The sequence below is a fragment of the Rhamphochromis sp. 'chilingali' genome (assembly GCF_963969265.1).
Source record: "Rhamphochromis sp. 'chilingali' genome assembly, chromosome: 19".
Lineage (NCBI taxonomy): Eukaryota > Metazoa > Chordata > Actinopteri > Cichliformes > Cichlidae > Rhamphochromis > Rhamphochromis sp. 'chilingali'.
In genome coordinates this window covers 28,572,000-28,594,101 of record NC_137946.1, presented here as the reverse complement: position 1 = coordinate 28,594,101, position 22,102 = coordinate 28,572,000, and the positions used below count along the sequence as shown (strand labels likewise).

The following is a 22,102-nucleotide window of genomic DNA, read 5'->3' as shown; positions in this document are numbered from 1 at the left end:
TGTCGTGATCTCTGTCCGGCTGGTAGTCAGCCTGCACTGATGTGTCGCCAGCAGAGTTTTAGTCAGGAAGGGCCTGATGGACATTGTTTAGCAATGATGTCACCACTTCCTGTCTGGGCTCTGGTGGTAAAGGGCAGTGAGGCGAGGGGGGGGACCCATAGATCAGCAAAACGGTTTGACAAAGAGCAACACAGCTGTTCAGAGCAACAAAGCGTTTGGGTTTATAACTCATTCTCCACACCAGCATCACTTAAACTCACAAAAAAGAAAAAAGCAAAAAAATCTCTGACAGGTTTACAGTACGGGGCGGGGAGCATTTAGAAACTGCACTGAAATGAGCTTCCAACAAAGACAATATGCAGTCTGACCTCCTCCTTCCTGCATCCTACTGCTTCCCTGATCTCGCCTCTGCAGCCTTTTTCCAACTTTTAAGTGCATCAAAGATAAAGCCAAAGTTTTGAGGAGTATCTGTAATCATATCTGTGGAAAATAGACTGTATGTCATCTGAAATGTCATCACTTCTTTGGAGGCAAATTTTACAGCTCAAGCTCATCATCAGAATCAGAATCAGAATACTTTATTAATCCTTAAGGAAATTCTGTGACAGTTATCTGAGTGTCAGGAACTCCACCAGCACATACCTACCAAGCACTTTTGTGCAGTTCAGCGAGCAGACTCAGACACAGTGCTTTATTTATTTATTTATTTATTTATTTAGCAGAGCACATTTGTGTGAGACGAGATGTTAGATCTCGACACCAACTTCTCGCAGCAGATGACGTTCCTGGGCTGAGAGCTGTTGACAGCTGAAGCCATGAGACGAGTAGCTTTCACAATGCTGTCTAAGGTTTTTTGTATGCTCTTCATTAGGCGGTGTGTCATCCACACCGGTGGTTAGTTGTGACTTGTCCCTATCGTGAAACTAATACGTTTCTCCCTTATTAACCTGATCGCTGTCAACAGGGGCTTTTAATGCGTCTCGCCCTCATAATCCCACAATCGCCGTGCGCCAACAGACGGGGATTATCTTTAATAGAAGTTTTTTTTCCTAAAGGATTTTTATAAACTGCTAACCAAGAACTCATAAACCTATGTGCAGGTGTATATTTGACTAATGACGGAATCCCAAGATAAACCAGTGGAAACCATTGCTCTACAGGAGGTCAGTGGGACAGATTTACATGCCTTTGCATGTTCTTAGCTTTTGATGTCCTTTTCATCAGGTTTGTACCAGCAACTAACGTTCACTAGCGTCAGAGCCCAGGTAGTGGTATGAGATTGACCTTATTATCCAGGTAAATGGAGACAATCGTGCATGCTTACGCCATGAAGAACACTGTTCCTACCTGCAGCATTTTTCTCCTCAACATTCAATTTTTGTTAAAGTAAAAAAAAGAAAGAACTGCATCTTTACATTTTACAAACAGTCCTCTAAATTCTATCAATATCATTCTCCACAAAACCGACTGACCTCAGTATATCCAGCAGCAGTCTGATAAACAAACCACCAGATTATCCAAACAGTTTAAACCATGTGGAGATAAAACTAAAAGTGATGACGCCTCATTGCACATGCACACGTATGACAAGCAGGATGGATCAAATTTGAACAAGGAAGCACATCTACAAACTGTGAACACTGTTTACAAAAGACATTATTTCACTGTTTTTCTTTTCTTTTTTTAATTAATCTGTCTAACCTGTTTGTCTGAGTTTATTTCCTTTGCCGACTTGTTTTTAGCCATATTTCCGATCCATCCCAGCTGTAATAAACAATTCCTTTGTAGGTCTAAAAGCTTACCGCTTCTGTCCAACCTGCAGGAAGCTGTGCCTGCGCCTGAAGCCCAGCAAGACTCATTAACCTCAGGAAAGAGGATGGTTTTGGTTTCTTCTGCAAGGCGAGGCAGATGGGAGAACGTGTCCCATCAAGACCGTAAAATATCGCAAATGTTACCAGAAACCTTGCAAAGGGGGGGCTGAATTCTTCTCGCTGAGAAACACTTGGACAGCCCCCAGGCCGTGACACAACCACTGCTGGAGTTGGCACATTTGTTACCAGGCAATGACGAGCCATTTCAGTAATGTAGTAATGTGCATGTATTGTTAAGATAGTAAAACAAATTATATCAACAAAGAGGTGTGTATGCGAGGGACAGACGGACACTTTGTCATCGCACGACATCGAGCAAACATCTGACGGCAGCAGTCCCATTCAAAGCCGTCTAATCTGCAAGAATTTCATGAAAACACAGATAACAAAGACCTCAAATACACAGCGCACTACCATTTCTACAGTTAGAGGCTGGTAAATAATTAATATAGACAAAGACATGATCAGTGTCACGTTTCCAGTTGTAGCTCTTCCATAAAGATGAGGCAGAGAGTGAACGTGAGATCATTAGATGAAGCTGTCCAGAGGAAATGATACTGTCAGGGCTTATTCGTTAATCAATACAATATTTTTCATCCATTACCTCTGCCAAGAAGGTTATGTAATTGGTTGGGTTTCTTTGTTTCTTTGTTTGTTAGGCTACCCCTCAATTTTCTTTACCGCTTATCCAAGAGTGATGCAATCTGGGCAGGTCTCGTAGAGACAGGCAAACATTCACAGCTTTGCCCAATTTAGATACACAAATTAGCCTAACAGGGCTGTGGGAGGAGAGAGTCCATGCAGGCACAGGGAGAACATGTGAACTCCACACTGAAGCTGCCCCGCAGGTTCAAACCAGGAATGCTGTTACTAGTCACTGCACTGGGTGGTGGTGGTGGTGGTGGTGGAGGACAGCTAGTCAGTGGTAGAGCGATTTGTCTGGTTATAATGAACAACATGCTAACTAGTTACTCGAGATGGTGGCGTCCAGGTCTAAATTCTTAGAGGGTCATGTGGCGTTCAGCCACACGAGCCTGAGCAACAACAGGTCTGTGATGAGTGAAGTACTGAGCAGATGAGCATGTGTCCATCAAAGACAAGCATGGGTAACCCTTTCCCTTAAATGAGGAAATCCCTGTAAGTGTTGACCACAAGTTTGAATTGATCACGTCCCCCACCCTTCATAGACACCGCCCATCACTACTCACGATGGTTTAGTGAGTCCTGAGATCACTATCAAACATGACATCCGAGGAGAAATAAAAGTTGTAACATATTAAATTTGAATAAGAAAACGAGGAAACATCATTTTTATGTTTTCAACAAATGAGATATTCTTCTGGATCCAGAGAATTTATTGCTTTTTATAATTTATTCCCTGTGGAGGGAATTTTCATTCTTGATCGAGGTCTGCACTTTTTCCACGTGTCCTTAATCAAAATTTATAATTACTATTATTTTATAGCGCTGTTGTTAAAGTTGATGAGTTTTTTTCCCTTCACATAACAGTTATTTAAAATATGGTGCATGGATATTTCCATATTAGACCCAATCAGTATTTTGGTCAACCAATTTAAATAAAGCAACACTGGCTCATATTTAGATTTATCATTATTGGCCTATATGGTGCTCAATGTGTGCCAAAACGTTATCCAAGAAAAACAAACAAACAAACAAACAAACAAACAAACAAACATACAAACAAACAAACACACATGTTAGTTGAAACTGCTATCATTGTAAAGCTGATGCAAATAATAGCAACTACATCATTTGCAAATCTCTGCAGCACATCATCATTATCTCTGCAACTTTTATGTATTATGAATCTCATGGTTTTATATTTAATACGTGCCGGGTCCTTTCTCTCTCTCTTTTCCCTCTCCCAAATTTTTTTTCCTATCTTATTTTGTCAAGCCTTTTGGTATACCCTTGGTTTTTTAGTGTGCTTTATAAATAAAGTTTATTATTATTATTATTATTATTATTATTATTATTATTATTATTATTATTATTATAAGCTGCTAACTAGTTTAAAAATGTAATAAACAATGACCTCATATTCATCATGAACTAAGCGGCTTATATCTAAAGGATCTCAGCGAAGATCAGAATTTATTAAAACCAAACTGCTTTTTGTGGTTATAGTTCCAGCAATCTTGGACTTGATTGTTTTTTTTTAATGGATAAACATCATTGTGGTGGTTTTAGACAACATTTCTCGACATGCTCTTAAGTAGTTTCATCCAGAGTGAACTAAGAAGATTGATCAAGGACACGTCTAAAACCTGCAAGACCCTTGAGGCCTGGAGTTCCCCCACCCCTGGCCTACAGAGACCTCCAAATATCGCTCATTCATCAAGATCTCCAACAAATAAACATCTTGCATATCTCTAAATAAATTTACACACAACTAAAAATGCATTACTAACCATTTCTCTACATTATTTTAACAGTGACATTAGCACATTTGGTACCTTTGTGTCGGAGCGAGACCAGAATAAGCAATTTCCTGATACTTTTAGCTACTGTGCTAAACTAGGCTAACCAGCGCCTTAGTTTAATTTAAAAAAAGAACACCTGTGTCAATGTTAATAGTTATACAGGACAGTCCTAGTTTCAAATACAGACTGAGTTACATGACTCAGTCTGTATGATTTATGAGTCATATTTTGGCAGGCTTTCTCTTCTAAGGCCTATTAAGAATCATTAAGATTGTATGATCATTAAGCAGATATGAACACAGAAGAGACTCGTTGTCTTAAAAAACCAGCAAAGCAGTCGACTGACTGGGTCCTTCCTGCAGGCTGAAGGTCGAGAAATCAAATGACTTTGTTTGACTCTCCAAGGCAGTCATGTGTGCTTTTATTCAATAGTTTCCTCAAAGAAAACTCCTGACTGCAAAGTGTAAGAAAAACAAATACAGAAATAGCTTATATGGGATTGAATGTGAGTCAAAGTCAGCCTGTAATGTTTCTATCTCAGAGAAGGAAGACACCGAACAACATGAAAACATAAAATAATGATTGATTCTTTATTTGAGGTTGTTATCAGTGATTAATAAGGGTGGGGGTTAATACATTATACCTGCTTCCCTTTGCTACAGCCTGTCAGTGAAACTCCCTGCCTGTATTGAAGTCATGTGACTTTAGTCAAGGATTTGGAGATGTCGAAGGTCCAGTGACTGGTGGTGATTCCTGTGTGTATCCTAGAAAACATGCTGACTCACTGAACAAGTACTAATGGATGCCTTTCAAGAGTATACAACAAAAATACTCAGGAAACTCTCAAATTAAGCAATATATTAGAGACAACTAATTGAAAACATAGCAGCACCACGAAATATCCCTCTTCTGGTTCAACTCTGACAGTCATATTCTGGAGTCAAACAGGGGAAAACCCTGCCCAGTTCTGTGGCCAATTAGTTTTACAATGGACATGTTCATGAACTCCACTGAGAAAACTGTAAATTTTGATTTTCCCTGTCGTTATTACCTGGATAACGTTGCTGTGAGATTATTAAAGTTGCTTAAGTGTTTATCAAAGCCGTGTGCTTTGTTCGGCAGTCCAAGTAGTAGATGAAACAACTTTAAGTGTATTAAAATCCAGCTTTTAATTTACATTTAAAATAAGCATTAAAATAAAAAAGTCTAAGCATTAAAATACATAGATGAATTGAATCATTAAATCGCCGAATTAACAAAAAAGAAAAATACGAAACTAAAATACAAATAATCCAATCCGATTATGTGTTGTTTATGTTTTCCAGCCGGGAATATATTTTAAAATCAGGTGTTTTTTAATGGAATCGGGTGTGGTGCACTAAGGTGTCTTTCCATTCACAAAACTGACCCGAAAACCCATTCGTCAGCACGTAAGCCAAAATTAAGCAACAAATAAAGACACGCAGAGAATGAGAGTGTGAGAGAGAGTGGCGAACTTACTTGTCAGCGAGTGTTGACTGTGTGCCACTCATTGGGCTTCCCTTGTGAGTTTCCGACGGCTTCACCCAAACAACATTACCATCATAACTCCCGACTCTTCTGTACTAAAACTGCTTCTTCATTTCGTCTCCTACGCGTCCATGCACGTCCCCGAAACGCTGCCTAGTCTTTACATCCAGCATGAAGGTTTAAAAATCAAAAGTAAAGCTCCTCGGAGACACAGGATGTGTGTTTTTATGTATCTATGGGACGATCCAGCTGTTTAAACTCCAGCAGAAGTGATGAAATGAAATTCGCTTCTTTCAGAAAGCAGCCGCTGCCTGCATCAGGAGATGGACATCTGGAAAAAAAACTGGTTTTTCTCCCCAGCTTTCACATTCTCAGATTACCTTCAAGTTCAGAGAGAGAGAGAGAATCTCTTGTTTTTCCTTAGGAAATACTTCCATGATGACACTCCAGACTATTCCTGGTGTCCGGGGGAGAATTACGTCAAACTTTGGCTGCTGGATCCAAAATGAACTTTTTCCCCCCTCTTATTTGCGCGACGTCCCGGTGTTGTTCACTGCGCGGATGTGGACGGTTCGTGCTTTCTGGGGCATCCCGCAGCCGATCTTATCGCTAATTTGTGCGAAGAGTCGCGGTCGTTGCTCTGCTGTGTGATGCATTTGGGAAAGAGGAAATGCTTTGTGCCCCCTCCCCAAAAAAGAAGTGAAAAGAGGAGGAAAAACACACCTTCCATCACGATGCGTTTAGGAGCCCATCGGAGTTCTCTAAACTATACGCTTTATAACGAATATGGTGGGGTTTGTTTGTTTGTTTGTTTTTACCTTATCTAACAGTGAATCACTTTCTGTGCAACACACTCTTAAAGTTAATCTGATTACACACAGATACACTTTACCCAAGCACAATTTGTGCTGTAAAGGATCGGGTTTTGCAGATATTATGTAGAAAAGTCTTTACGTGTTTTCATCTATTTAAACTGCTGCTTTGTTTAACTTCTATTTTATGCCATACATGGATGTCGGTTTTATTTCAGCGTGGCTTGGAGCACATTAAGAAGGCGCTCTGGGGGTGCAGACTTAATTTCCTCTTTTCTTAATTTCCTCAGCATATACTGGAATATAGCGCACTGAGAGTTTTCTCATTTAATATTATCCCTTTAAATAACTAACAGGTCTGTCTGATACTTAAGCTGCTTTAATCTGTTAGCTGATTAATCATTTTATTTTATGAACCTCCTGGCTTTAATAATCCATACACTCAAAACGTTCTGCATATTTAAATCCATAAACTATATTTATATAAATATGTATAAACTTCTTTACACTGACAGAGAAGGGCCACTGGTCCACACTACTTAAGACAAAACTGGGCTGTGTGACCCACAATGTAAAATGGGTTGGACAAATGTAAATGGATCAAATTCTGTTATCCTTAATACCAGAGTTAATAGTTTTGCATTATCTAAATGGTTTCTATTTTTATTTGTTCTCGAGTTTTTGCTGCCACTTCAATTCAGATTTATTTAGTTTCCAGAACAATTACTGATCCGTGCATAAAGTATTATTATATTACAATATTTCGCTATTAATTGACAAAGCAACACGTGACAACAAGTGACATGTAAAAATATAGTATAGAATAGAAATCTTTGTTGTCATTAGAAATAAAGCAGTTTGAGATTGGGATGAGTCACTGAGCCACTCCTGTGTGGTGCAACAAGGTTGAAACTACATGCATACATTCATGTATGATTAAATAAATGTTACACAAGCATCCCTTAAAACTGTTACTTAAAAAACAAAAAAAGAAATAAACATTAGGCAAATCACAAAGTAGCACATGCACACAATACAAAAGAGGCAACTGGACCATAAAGTGCAGGGGTCAGTTGATGTCTGCAGGTCTGGAGCTATTCTGCAGTAAAGTTTTCTGACATGAGCGTACTTCATATCAATAGAATATTAATATATTACTATATGTGTTACTGTTAATCTGAAAGTGCAGGTTCGAACAGGTGGTGCCAAGGTGATATCAGTCTTTTACAATGGTTTTGGCCCTGACCCTGCTTTGATTTTATTTTATTTTTGTCTTAGTTGACGATATTGCACTATATATTATGGTTTCGTTTTGTTTTTTAAGTCAACCCGGAGACTATAGATCTTTATTTGACAATGTGGTTCATTGTAAACTGGCTGATCAACTGTCTTTGGCGGACTTACAATCAAACGCCTGTAGGGGGCACCAGTGCACTGGTACAGAAGAAGCAGCAACAAGGATTGTTACACGAACAAGAAGGGCATCCGTCCACAGGCCAACCACAGATACTTAAAAAAAAACAGACAACATAAACATTGTCACATATTTAGGCAGATCGGCTGTTTTAGCACCTTAGCTCCCGTTTTCTTTGGCACTTTCACTAGAGATCTCCTTCACGATGTGGTAAACTATCTAAATGTCTTGCGGTCGGCCATGTTTATTGGGATGGCGGCTTTCCGAAGGCCTTGAAGTGGCACTGCTACCGGACGGTGAGACGTTTGGCTCATAGAAACAGCTAGGTTGCTAAGCTAAGCTAACAGCATCCACTGCAAAGGTTTTTGTCATCAAGATGACTAAATATGATGCTCATCTACTGGTACTTCATTCTGGGGGCATGCTAGTATGTATCCTGAGGTTATTGGACATATTTGCACCGCACTGGAAGCATCGCGGGGCAGTTTGATGAAGGCGGTATGCACCGTTGTTTTGCGACGTACTAACAGAAATTGACCCAGAAAATGTAGCAGCAACATTTTTCATTGTTTACAGCATAATGCCTGACCCAGAGAGAAAACCGCTTTCCTTTTCTAAGTGTTAGCACCTTCAGTGCTCTTCGGCATGTAAAGTCTGCAATAGGGTTGAGTTAGATTAAACCAAAGAAGAATTTTTATGTATTTTGTTGGCAGTGTTTATTGGTTGAGAGGCCCGGTGATGGGCGGAACACCGACTGTTAACTGTTCAGCTCTTACTGACATCTGTGCGGGCTGGTCTGGGGCAATCTAGCCGGGAGAGGCGTACACAGTCCCCGACAGAAAGCACACTTTTTGGAGCCTCTTCATTCAGCTTTTTTGCTCTAGAGTAAAATGAACCAACCAAAGATGTGATACTAAACTACGTCTGTCTAATAGCTGAACATCCCTGTTTCCACTGACAGCTGTGTTGATGTGGCAATGCATGCTTTAAATGAGTCAAGTGCAGTCGCTGGTTGCAGACTGCTTAACTGCAGACTGTTTTGCATGTTCAGACTTGTGCAAGTATTTGTTTTAGAAATGCAAATTACAAGATAATGGTTTTTCTTCTACTTTATTTGCAAAGCAATCCATTTGTTAAGATTATAGCATTTGTTATTAATATGAATAGGTTGTCTAATTGGTGGCCATGTATCTAATATATATTTATATATAGTAATATATATCCAGTTTAAGTGGGCATACACATAATAAAAGGCACATACATGAAACAATTTAAAAAAATATAATCTTTAACTTAAAATGTAATGAAATAAAGAAATGTAGTTCCATACTCTTACATACTCCTGTGACCGGATATTGAAAGTCCTATATTAAATTTAAGCAAAGAGCAGAGGTAGCAGGTCAAATGAACACAATACAATGGAGAGCAGTGTAGTATGAAGAGAGATTAAGGGGTTAATAGCTTTCATTCTTACGAAGGTGGGTCTTTTCTTACTTGGATCACCACGGTAATGTGCTGAAAAACTTAATTAAGAGCAGCTTATGTTCAGCGTTTCAGTTTAAAATGGTCCAGAAGTGTTATATTTTCTCTTCGTTGTTATCTCTGATCTGGATTTGACGCTTTTTCAAGTCAGCTATCACAAAGAAAGCCTGGCTAGGTTGAACTTGCTTCCCTTAACTCTCTTCTGTTACCTAAGGTGGACTATCACACCTTTTCATGTGTTGACATTTGGTGTTTTTTAATAGTCCAGCACCTTCATCCTACTGTCCAAAGACTTGCATATTAGAGCAGTTGGTGAGGTAGATAAAGTGCTTAATATTGAAGAATAAAGCACTGTATTGATGTACGGCTACAGTGGCTTGGAGTAGTGAGAAAGACTAGAGAAAGGTGCCATGTAGATATGAGACCATTTCCAAATCATTGTGTTGTCACTGTTATAATATTGTTATTTATTTTGTTAAAATTTGTGGTATCTGTCCCATATTGATTTTTAGATGTCGCTACATGTAAGGGAAACAAAGGAGAAGCGGTTCATTTCCACATTTAATGACTGTCCCCTTTGTTTACGTCAGAGACCTCATCAGGATTTGGCCTATTTTATATGGTTCATATAAAACAGAATCTGTGTTACCTTAATTATTAGAAGTCTTAGCGTTTCCCTGTTATTTTTGGCCATTCGATAAACATAAATATATTTGCGCTTGAGTAAATTAAATTCTGTATAAAAATAGTTTTAACGGTTTTATTTTTGCTAGTCCTGGTCGTAAAACTCTTTGTGCTGACATGTTTTATATTCAGGAAAAACTCTGCTTGTTATATCGGGATGAGTCCAATTTACCTCCATGGAATGACAGTTTGCTGAAGCTCTTGAAGAAAGAGTGCACGGGGCCTGGTGAGCTTAACCATGAAGCACTGTGGTTTATGGGAAATCGAGTCCTAACTTGCCTTCTTGCTTACTGTCTTCTTAGCCAATGATTCAGCTGGAGAAACCAGTGCTAGCTGGTACCATGCCGGTGGTGTGGCCCACCATCCTTGACCTGGGCAGGGATGAGTGCAAAAGAATTCTGCGGAAACTGGGTGAGCTCAAAGCAGTGCAATGTTATCAGTGGCTCTGATTGAATCTCTTTTATATGCAAAAGACCTGCAACATTTACAGACTGATGTTTGTGTGTCGCAGAGCTGGAGGCGTACGCTGGGGTCATCAGCGCTCTGAGAGCCCAAGGAGACCTGACAAAGGACAAGAAGGATCTGCTGGGCGAGCTCACTAAAATCCTCGGGTAATATTTGTTGTTTTTAAATAGTTTCTTTCATTTTTGCTTGCAGAGTTAGGTTTATTTAAAACCAGCCTTTCCTTTTTACCCTTGCCCTCACAGCATCTCTACAGAGCGTCATCGCGCAGAGGTCCGCAGGGCTGTCAACGATGAGCGCCTCACCACCATCGCTTATCAGTAAGTATGAGACTGTTTAAGTCCAGCTCTGTAATGTCTGTGGAGGAGAGCAAAAGGGACGTATTCAGGTTTTCCTCAAAGTTTTCATTAGTCTTTTCCTCATTCACTTTAGCAACAATGAGCTATTTGGCTATTTATTTAACCAACCTCTGCTCCAGTGCTTGTCAAACTGTAAGGTGTGGAGTGAAAGCATGTGGAAATAAAAGCTTTAGGTTTTAAACAGGCCTTTGTTGTACCCTGACTCTGAGCCTGAGTAACTTTGAGGACTTATAACGTTTCCTCTCGTGCCGTCCTCTAATCAGATTTCCGTTCTTTTTCTTTTTCAGCATGTCGGGTCCAAACAGCTCCTCTGAGTGGTCCATTGAAGGGCGGAGGCTTGTTCCTTTGATGCCGAGGCTGGTTCCCCAGACGGCCTTTACAGTCACAGCTAACGCTGTGGCCAGCGCCACAGCCAATCAGAACGCCTCCCTCCTGCTGCCAGCTGAAACGGGGAACAAAGAGGGTAAAGCCAGAAACATTCACTTTGCATCGGACTCTGGCTGTTTTCAAACACTTTGGGCATTGAATGATGTGTTTCATTTCCTCCCTGTAGTCGTGGTGTGCTACTCCTACACGAGCACCACCTGCACCTCCACCAGCACCACGGCGACCAGCGGCCCTATAGGAGCAACAGTGAAATCTCCACGGCCACCCAGCCCTTCATCCAACGTGGTGGTGCTGCCCAGCGGCAGCACTGTGTATGTGAAAAGTGAGTGTCAGCAACATCGTATCAACTTTTCTCTTGCTTTGGACAGAAGCAACATGAAAGGGAAATAATAAATAGCAACATAACTTGAGCCGACTGTTGTGATTTGCTGCTATATAAATAAAATTAAAAATACTTTTCAGGGAGGAGGCTAACTGCATGGCTAATTAACATGTCATTAAATAACACAAGTTACCAAAACTGTCATCCTTTATTTACATATGTGTTATTTAAACCAGCACAAGTGCTCAGTTAGAGAAAGCCTTTCTAACATATCAGCAGGATCCCAGCGATCTCTCAGTTTCTCTGTCACAGTTGTCACCAAACCTTCTGGTTTGTCTGTGTTTGTCTTCATATGCTGACTTGCTGGGTGTAAGTTTGTATTTTTCTTCTCTGTTAGACGGTTTATAAGAGCTCAGTGGAAGAGGCAAATGATGGGTGTGAGATGTTGGGAAGACTGAACCGTAACATGAGTCTGAAGATTTTTGCTGATTTTGTGCTTAATTTTAACTCTGTATTAACTTTCAAACCTCACACTCACAAACATAGTCCCTTAAATGATTAGTTTGACATATTTGAGAGTAGAGATGGACCGATCCGATATTACGTATCGGTATCGGTCCGATACTGACCTAAATTACTGGATCGGATATCGGAGAAAAATAAAAAATGTAATCCGATCCATTAAATATCACGAAAGCAGCTCACAAAACTTGCGACACGCCGTAACTCACCTCAGAACGTTAGCACGTCGGAGCAGTATGCATCACGTGATAGAGCGGCTGTGGCATGCAGGACCGGTCGGTGGTCTGGATAGCATTTGGAGCTTCGCTAGCAACCCGGCATTTCATCTCCGACAAAGTTATCCCGAGAGAAGTAAAGCAAGTGTGTAAGTCCATCTCTGAATGTTTGTAAAGCATTCCTGCGTTAAGCTTAACAACTGATATATGGAGCGACTGCCTCTTCTTGCTGCTACTTCAATCATGAAACTGCTTAACGATCAGCTGATCGGCTTTTCTGTCGCGAGTCCGTGTCTCTAGTTTGCTTTTGGCCCACTTTGCACCAGAAAGAGGAAACCAGCGGATAAACAACAGCAGCACGTTTAAGCTTGATAAGCTGTTGGAGGATCTTTTTCTACGTAGCTGACGCTGGTAACTGTGCAGGGGCGGATCTAGCAAAGTTTAGCCAGGGGGGCCGATAGGGCATTAACAGGGAAAAGGGGGCACAAAGACATACTTTTCTTTCTTATTCTCATTTAAAATGTCGAGCTTTTAATAAATAATTATCTGACACCCAAAGTTTTAATTTGATGCAAAATGAATAGAAGTCCATTACTGTATATAGTGACTATTAAGTCTAATATATATATACTGTATATACCCTAGTAAGCTATAGTACTTTTTCCTTTGGGAAGGTACCATCTGTGCAGTCTGCAATTTTGTTGAAGAAAGATGTTGAATCTATTTAATATTTCTTGAAAAATAATTGATTTCTGTGCATTTTTTTTCACACTGCATCAAATTAAGGTTGATTACGTCGATTAAGCATCATGAGGTGGAGCGTGAGGGGTGGTTCCCTATTTTTTATTTATTTATTTTTGTTGTTGCTGGGAGTTGGAACCCTATTAGTTAGGTTGCTTAATATTTATGCTAAGTACTCTTTAAAATACCAGAATAGGGAGGATGGTGTAGGTTTAAGTTTATTAGATTGATCAGTATTGCTGAACTATGAAATTTTTTTTTTTGCATACAGGTATAACAGAATAGCTTTAGTGTAGTTGTTGTTTTAAACTTGAGTATGAACTTATACAAAATGCAGCAAGATATTTAAAAAACAGCTTTGTTGATTAAAAAACACTATATCGGATTCATATCGGTATCGGCAGATATCCAAATTTATGATATCGGTATCGGACATAAAAAAGTGGTATCGTGCCATCTCTATTTGAGAGCAGACCTCATGGAAGCAGATCCCAGTTTGGATTCACGAGGCAGACAGTCTCTCTACTTTTAAGATTGGGCTTAATCTTAGTTAACCTTAGTTATGCTGCTGTAGGCTCAGGCTGCTGGGGGATTTCCCATGATGCACTGAACATTTTTTTTTTCTCACCACTTGCTGATCTGGCCTCTTTTTCTTCTCCTCAGTTTCCCCGTAACTTCCCCGAGTCTCTTTCTACCAAAAGTCACTTTTTAAAAAGAAAGTTCTTCCTCCCCACTGTCGCCAAGTGCTGGCTCACTGGTGTTGTCTCTTTACCTTTGTACAGTCTTTACCTTACACTATAAAACCCCCATGCGACAACTGTTGTTGTAAGCTAGTGCTATGTAAATAATGAGCTTTATTCTTTAGCAGAGATGGGCAGTAACGCGTTACTGTAATCTGATTACTTTTTTCAAGTAACGAGTAAAGTAAGGGATTACTATTGCAAAAACGGTAATTAGATTACCGTTACTTTCCCGTAGGAACGCTGCGTTACTAAAACCGTGATTTTTTGCGAGACTGTCTCACGACAGTGACGTAAGCGAGTGCGCCGTTAGTGACAACAGCTGTGTGCAGATCAACAATGGATCACATATCGATTGTGGGAGAGAGTATGAGCGTGCAGCGTTTAAAGTGTGGAAGTACTGACCTTACTTTGAGTTTGATTCCATAAAAAGTGACAAAAACATTAGCGTCCATCGTGCGTGGGAAGAAAACTTCTTTTTACAGCGAAAAAACCCCCCTAAACTTCCAAGCAAGCACCGAGTAGCTACGACGTGATGGGAAACTCACAGAGAAACTCGCGGATTCTTCAACTGACCGCAGCACACCTACACCAGGGTAAACCTCCGCCTACCGGAGTCCTGCTTTACAGGTGAAAATAGAGCAACAGGACCGTATTTATTTTCTGCTGTGTTTTACTTGCATCTGTTTGAAAGAGTGAGTGTAAACACAAAAAATATTTAATTTTATGTGCTGGAATGTGTAGAAAATAGGTTTAAATGTTAAACTAATTTCTTCCAGTCAGAGAATGTTGCATATAATTACATTTTTGCTTGATGCATAAAGTTAAAAGATTAAAACTGATAAAACAAGTTTTAAAAGGAGACTTTTCCATTTGATTACATTTTGTATGATGGATTATGTAGAAAAAGTAGAATTGGGCTGAAAGATCTATCGCTTTATCACCTCTTCAGGTTGTAAATCGTGTTTTTAAAAAGTAACTAAGTAATTAATTACTTTTGAAAATAAGCAATCAGTAAAGTAACGGGATTACTTTTTTGGGGAAGTAATCAGTAATTAGTTACTGATTACTTTTTTCAAGTAACTTGACCAACACTGTTCTTTAGTGCTTTATTTCTTGTAACTGATGGCAGAGAGGTGCTGCACTTGAAATCACTTCTTTTGCATTTGAACGTGTTCAGACTTGAAAGAAATTTCCAGCCCTCCAGAAACAGTTTCTCATTTAAATGAGTGCCGATGTCTTTGAGTAAAATGTCTAAATAACTTTGAAGTAAATGTCATTTTATTGATGCGTTCTTTAACCTCGGAGTGGGATGTACTCTTCTTCAGCTTTCATGTTATGTTTTTATAATAGAGTTTGGAATTGAAGATAAGGAGGGTATGGAAGCCCGTTTCCGCCACTAAAAAAAAAGGATCCATAACTCAAAATTTCGAGTTATTTTCTCGAAATTTCGACATATTAACTCAAAATTTTGAGAAAAGCAACTCGAAATTTCGAGTTCGCGCTGCCAATCAGTAATCTACGTGAATGACGTCATTTCCATGTTACCAGGAAGCTGCAGCCCTCAGCTACAAATGCTACAGCTAAGCTACCGGTATTACATCCAGTCGTGAATGCACAGATTGCTGAGTGTTTTCAGCCTGGCTTCACAAATGATGAAATCCCTGTGTTATTAGCTGAATCACATGGTGTTACTATCAGCAAACATACTTTAATTTGTTGGGATCCGTTTTTGAGTGCGCGGTCCTGCGCCATATGCTTCCGTGTAACAAGAAAGCGACCTCATTCACGTATATTTTTGATTGGCAGAGCTAACTCGAAATTTTGAGAAAAGTAACTCGAAATTTCGAGTTATATTTCTCGAAATTTCGAGATAACTCGAAATTTCGAGAAAATAACTCGAAATTTCGTGTTATGGATACTAGCTTTTTTTTTTTTTAGTGGCGGAAACGGGCTTCCATAGGAGGGAGAGACTGTGGTTTGTATATTTAAAAAAAGAAAAATCTACTGCTCAGCCTAAAGGGGGCACTGCGATGCTTGTCTGTTTGTTACAAGGTGATTTTAAACTGCTGTCTCTCTTAGCACCAGTGATTCACATACTCTCCCCACACTCCAGACTAAACTGGCTGGGAATGTGAGATCTGAGTTTCCTAAACATGGCGTCTGTTAGGACATGTTGGCTCAGGTTTGACAATCCCACCAGCATCTGCTGCCGATTAAACAGCTGGTAGAAACAATGTGTGACAGGAGAATGTAGCGCGGGAATGAGGCACCGGAAGACAGAGCATCTGTACATCATTAGAACTAAAGATGTAATTAAGAGGTTTTGATTTATGAATGAGTTAAGTTATAGAACTGTGTAGAAATTTGCAGATTAGGATTTTTACTGGTAGTTGTTAATTCATAATTTTTACCCCATAAACTTTCTTTTATTTTAGGGTTTAATGTTACATTTCTGTCACAAGCCAAGTACAGTCAGTGAAATAGACTGAATAACATTCTGCTGACTGATTTATTATTTAATCTCAGTCATCTTGTCTTGATCGCAGTTAGTACTTCTTGATTATCAGCAATTAAAAAGCAAAATCCTCAAGTGTATCCCTACTCAGTGATACAGTCTCAGTCATCCTTAATTTTTCCCGCTGATTTCGCCTTTCAGGTGTTAGTTGTTCCGATGAGGACGAGAAGCCTCGCAAGCGAAGGCGCACGAACTCGTCCAGCTCGTCTCCGGTGATGCTGAAAGAAGTTACTAAGGTGTCCCCGCCGGTATCCAAGAACATCACGGTGCCCGTGAGCGGCAGCCCCAAGATGAGCAGCATCATGCAGAGCATCGCCAACTCCTTACCGCCTCACCTGTCCCCCGTCAAGATCACCTTCACCAAGCCCACCATCCAGACGACCAGCACCACCACGCAGAAGGTGACAGTCGAACCCTACCTCGGCTCGTCTCTCTAGACGCTGCTTCTGAGTTTAAACGTCTCGTGTTTCAACAGGTGATCATCGTGACGACTTCCCCGAGTTCCAATTTCGTGCCCAACATCCTGTCCAAGTCCCACGCCCACAACAACGCCACCGCTGTGTCAAAGCTGGGGTCCACCTCTGTGCTGACCACACCCACACAAAAGCAGACGGTGGTTTTTCCAGCCAGCTCCAGCACTTCCACGAACCCCAACACCATCGCTGTGACCACAGTGGTCTCCTCCACACCATCAGCGGTCATGTCGACGGTCACACCGTGTAGGTTCCTCCTCTGTGCTCAGTTTTTCTGCCAGGTCCATCTTCAGACAAAACAAAAACGTGTGCTCCAAAGGTGCCAAGAGAATAGCAGGGCTCAAAATAAATTAGTTAGTTAGTGAATCAAAAAAACACCAGATTATTCTCAATGATAATTATTCAGTTTGGTTGTACTGTTCCATGGCTCTGTGCCTTTAAACTCCAGTGCTTTGTAGGTTGGATTGCATGACACATGAATTTAAAGCTGTATTATTAACTGTTTTGTCCACTTGGGGGCAGCAGAGAATAACAACTTAACATTTCAGCTAATTAAATTTATAAAAATAAATTTGAGTGAATAAATATGTCAAATATTAGGGTAAAGCAGTAAAACTCTGACTTCTTGATGACTCAGTTTATGTAGTTATTAATATAGCTGCTGATTTCATTTCTGTTCATTTACTACTCTAGCAGTAGAGTACTACTATTACTTGTTAGGGACGTACCTTATCTTTCCAGTACGAGCTGAAATCACTGGATCGGTTATATCAGTGGTGTCCAAGCCAGTGCCGGCTGGTGTCCTGCAGGTTTTACATGTGTCCTTGATCCATCGCAGCTGATTTAAATGGTTAAATTACCTCCTCAACATCTCTTGAAGTTCTCCAGAGACCTGGTAATGAACTAATCATTGGATTTGGGTGTGCTGACCCAGGGTAATATCTAAAACCTGCAGGACACTGGCCCTCGAGGCCTGGAGCTGGCCAAGCCTGGGTTATATAATCTGATACGATCCATCATCTTCTAGAAGCAAGTCTTTCCATTCAGAAACATTATTTAAAAGCGGTCACCAGGACTTTCAAACTGCACATATAGATCTACAAAATCTGATTTAAAAAATCCTTAAAAAGTTTCCACCTTGCACCAAAAGTTATTTTTACCACCATCCTTGCTTTTGGCAAATTATCCAATTGAATTCTTCGAGTGTCTTCCACCTTTCATGGTGTATCTGGCCTTAATTGCTTAATGTCAGCATGCCATAAAGACTCAAAACTGTCATGTTATCAACAGCTTAGTTGCTCAAGAGAGGGAAAAAGGCAGTATTAGTATAAGTGGATAGACATGACAAAGTAATATTAAGTTAACCTTTGTAAAATAGTTTTTTGTGAAAACACATTAAAATAATGTTAATGATACTTTACTGATTAAAATGATTTTGAGTCATTAGTGTAAAAAGATTTAAGCTCGTGGGTTTTAATATGATTTTAACCAGATAATCTCTCTTAAATGTTCAATCTTCTAGTTTTGCAAACATAACATTAGACATGAGGGGGAGGAACCTTCTCTGGGACGTCACCTGTTAGGTTTTGTATCTTACCGTCAAAGTTGTCGGTTGCAGGTGGAGTTTCAGCTGGAGTGAAGGTCTCTACAGCCAGACTTCCTTCACCGAAGACACTAATGGCCTCACCCACTCAGATCCTGGCCCAGTTCCCCAAACAACAGTCACCCAAACAGCTGCAGCAGAGCTCGCCTTTAGGAGCGTCCAACGTCGGTCAGACCCAGACCACCACCTCCTCACCGGGAGCCAAGCCCACCATTCAGATCAAACAAGAGTCCGGTAACCATGACGAGCCTTTATTGTGTGTTTGTGTTTCAGTTCTGTCATTTTATTTCATTTTAACCACGTGCTGTTTGCAATACCTGTATTATATCTATTTCACAAAATAAGCTCATATCTTTTTTTTTTTTTTTTTTTTTGCCTTTTGCTGGTGGTTAACCATTTTCTTTCATATGACGCACAGCTGTTTGAAAAGAAACAAAGCACGACAGTGAATCTGTTTAGAAAGTGAATATCGTGATACGACCGCACTGTTTGTTAATGTGTGGTTTGTGTGCAGGGGTGAAGATCATCACTCAGCAGGTGCAGCCCAGCAAAATCCTGCCCAAGCCTTCGGCGGCTTTGTCCAGCAGCAGCTCTTCTCCCATCATGGTTGTCAGTAGCAACGGAGCCATCATGACCACAAAGCTGGTCACTCAGCCCACAGGTGAGTGGGGGCGAGGGGATCAAAAACTCCACATCTGATCCAGGAAAGGAGAGATCGCGTGTAACTTAAAGGTCGTCTTTGTGACCAGAGTAAAACTGTAATGACACCTGTGACTCTTTGTCATTCAGATTTAATCATAGACTATTTAAACGGAGTTAATTATCTCACCGGTAATGTGGCAGCTTAATTTAATCCTCGATGGAGACGCTCCTGTCGATATCTTTAAGGTGGACAACAGTAATTCTGTATTCCTTCGTGTAGCTACCCAGACCACCTACACGAGACCCACTGTTAGTCCCAACATCGGGGCCAGAATATCAGCCTCCAGTGGCGGGACCACTTACGTCAAGACCACCAGCGGCAGCATCATCACCGTGGTGCCCAAGTCTCTGGCCACTCTGGGAGGAAAGATCATCAGCAGCAACATCGTGTCCGGTGAGTCAGAGGGAGGTCTAGAGCGCTTCTACGTTCAGTGCAAGTTTCTCATCAGTTCTCGTCCGCTGCAGGCACGACGACTAAGATCACCACCATCCCCATGACCTCCAAGCCCAACGTCATCGTGGTGCAGAAAACCACGGGCAAAGGAGCGACCATCCAGGGACTGCCCGGCAAGAATGTGGTCACCACGCTGTTAAATGCTGGGGTCAGTTGATGAGCGTGATAGCATTCTCACACGTGCGCTAAACTCATAGGAGCAGTTAACCTTTTTTTTTTTTTTATACAAGAGAGAAAGATTAGTCTGTCTGTCTAGAGCTTAATTCAACATTATGTAATATTTTATATCAATAATATAAAATGCTTGTGTAACCAACATATGAGGTGTAGTGCAGAACTGGTTATTGGGGAAATCATGCGGACTTCCCGGCTGTAATTAGTTTGTGTTTGCTTTCAAAATATTAAGCCTGCTGTGTTTTTACCTCATTATTTATAAAGTCTTTGACAGATTTAACTTTATTAATTCAGGGGAATTTTCAGGAAATCCCTCATCATGTTCACATATTTACACCTGACAGCTGACCACAGCCTGATCCCCGGGCCCACCAGTTCACTGCTTCTTTCACTTTCACCACTCAGATTTACAAGCCCAGTTCTTTACTTTAAGTCACTGCGTCCTGCTTCAGATTCAGATATTGTAGCAAAGCTAGCTTGCTTTTGCTCTACCTAAATAGTTTATGAAGAATGTGAGTAGACGTGTCAGTTATATGGTTTAAGTGTGTGTCTTATGATGCATTGTCAAAATGCAAAGATCTGCGACCACAGGAAGAATAGCTGCTGCGTTTCTGCAGCTAATGGTGATCTTCAGAAACTAAACCTCTATTAGACATCTTTAGCCACTTTGGTCATTGTACTGGATAACTCGAGAACAAGGCAAAGTAGGATTTTCAAAACAGTACCATAGGTGTGTCGTCTAAAAATGGCTGATGAGTTTGAATTTCTGTGACCTCAACCTCAAGGTGAAGGTTAGAGGTCAATATTTCTGAAAATGTAACGACCATTGTAATTATTTCAGATGTTTTATATCAGCGGTCCCCAACCCTGGGCCACGGGCCGGTACCGGACCATGAGCTGTTTGGTACCAGCCGCGAGAGTTGAGGCTCGGGTGTGAAGTTTATGGTTTTCAGGGTTTTTATCATTAACTCGGTTTCTCTGGGTCTTTTCCCGTGTTGTAGTTTTGCGTCTTATTTTGAAAGAAATATTTGCGTGTTACCATAGCGACCAGAGACCATTAAGGGGCAGAGAGGAGGATGTTACTCTCAATGTTATTGGGGCATTTCAGGAGGACGCTGTTACACAATTACACAGTGAATTTGCGTTTATTATTATATTTACAAAATACCACAGTTTTTGCCTTGGTCGTGTCATTTTATTTTGTTGTAATTATCCGCGACACATATGAAAGACAGTGGTTCCTGGCCTTTTGGCTGCTGCCTTGTTGGTCTTTTGAAGTTACCCATGTGTAACGTTAACTAACGCTAGCAATGGTTGAATGGCTGCAATCCTTAGACGGACAAATCTGTCATGGGAAAAATTTGAATTTCAGTCACCAAGTCAGAAGTACAAACTTTTTGTATGGGCTGTGCTCACAACAGGTCATGTTATTTGTCAGAAAACTGCAAAAAAAAAAAAAAACATCAACAGGCAACGAACAGTCGGGAGGTTCAGTGTTTGAACAGCTGCCTATGGCTGCCCTGCTAATGTTAAACCTCATCCAAGTACATGAGTTCTAAAAGAAATTTCAACCCCTGTACAGTTATTGTGAAGGGGGAACCTATCTATAGAGACCAAAAAACATGTTTTTGTGCGTGACTGTAAACAGTTTGATCTTTAAAGTTGGGAATTGTAATGTGGGAGTCTATGGGGATTGACTCAGTGGTGAAATTAGTGGAAACGGTGGGGGAGAGGTTGGAAGTCTATAGTTCCCACCGGATTTGGTCAGTGAGTATGGGTTCCCACAAATTTATGTTTTAAATTAGGTTTCTTGCAATTCGTGCTTCTTTTTCTTTTATTCAGTTTTATTCATTTTTTTGTTTTGTTTTGTTTTTAATTTGAATTTGGCTAAAAAGAATCCTAATGAGCTTGCTGCGTATGCTGCAGGGGGAAAAGGGCCTTCAGGCAGTTCAGGGGACCAAACCTGCAATCATCACCGCCTCCAGACCCATCACTAAAATGATCGTCACCCAGCCCAAAGGCATGAGCTCCGGGTCCCAGGCCACCGCCACCAAAATCATCCCGACCAAGATCGTTTACGGGCAGCAGGGCAAGACGCAGGTGAGACGTGTTGGTTTTTTTTTTCCACCATATTTGTTTAATAAAATGTAAATATCATCATTACAAACTGGTTGACCGCAGCCCGCTGAGGTTATCACATGACAAACATCGGGT

The 22,102-nt window shown here is 40.6% G+C and overlaps 2 protein-coding genes across 3 annotated transcripts in view; one reads left to right on the top strand and one right to left on the bottom strand.

The window, feature by feature from the left end:
- The window catches only part of arhgef12b (Rho guanine nucleotide exchange factor (GEF) 12b), a 46,059-nt gene extending 39,576 nt beyond the window's left edge, over positions 1 to 6,483 (bottom strand). The window contains exon 1 of the mRNA XM_080867380.1: positions 5,816 to 6,483. Coding sequence (XP_080723506.1) covers positions 5,816 to 5,847 — 32 coding nt within the window. The 5' untranslated portion in view covers positions 5,848 to 6,483. The remainder of the gene's footprint in view (positions 1 to 5,815) is intronic.
- A 1,614-nt stretch (positions 6,484 to 8,097) lies between these two features.
- emsy (EMSY transcriptional repressor, BRCA2 interacting) overlaps positions 8,098 to 22,102 on the top strand; it is a 30,536-nt gene continuing 16,531 nt past the window's right edge. The window contains exons 1-14 of one of the 2 annotated variants that reach the window (XM_080866254.1): positions 8,098 to 8,346; positions 10,349 to 10,442; positions 10,519 to 10,627; positions 10,728 to 10,827; positions 10,924 to 10,998; positions 11,325 to 11,500; positions 11,591 to 11,746; positions 16,624 to 16,883; positions 16,958 to 17,201; positions 18,574 to 18,792; positions 19,073 to 19,219; positions 19,481 to 19,654; positions 19,726 to 19,862; positions 21,815 to 21,988. In XM_080866254.1, the coding sequence (XP_080722380.1) occupies positions 10,522 to 10,627; positions 10,728 to 10,827; positions 10,924 to 10,998; positions 11,325 to 11,500; positions 11,591 to 11,746; positions 16,624 to 16,883; positions 16,958 to 17,201; positions 18,574 to 18,792; positions 19,073 to 19,219; positions 19,481 to 19,654; positions 19,726 to 19,862; positions 21,815 to 21,988 (1,968 nt within the window). In that variant the 5' untranslated portion in view covers positions 8,098 to 8,346; positions 10,349 to 10,442; positions 10,519 to 10,521. The remainder of the gene's footprint in view (positions 8,347 to 10,348; positions 10,443 to 10,518; positions 10,628 to 10,727; positions 10,828 to 10,923; positions 10,999 to 11,324; positions 11,501 to 11,590; positions 11,747 to 16,623; positions 16,884 to 16,957; positions 17,202 to 18,573; positions 18,793 to 19,072; positions 19,220 to 19,480; positions 19,655 to 19,725; positions 19,863 to 21,814; positions 21,989 to 22,102) is intronic. The other variant, XM_080866253.1, reaches the window with a different exon arrangement.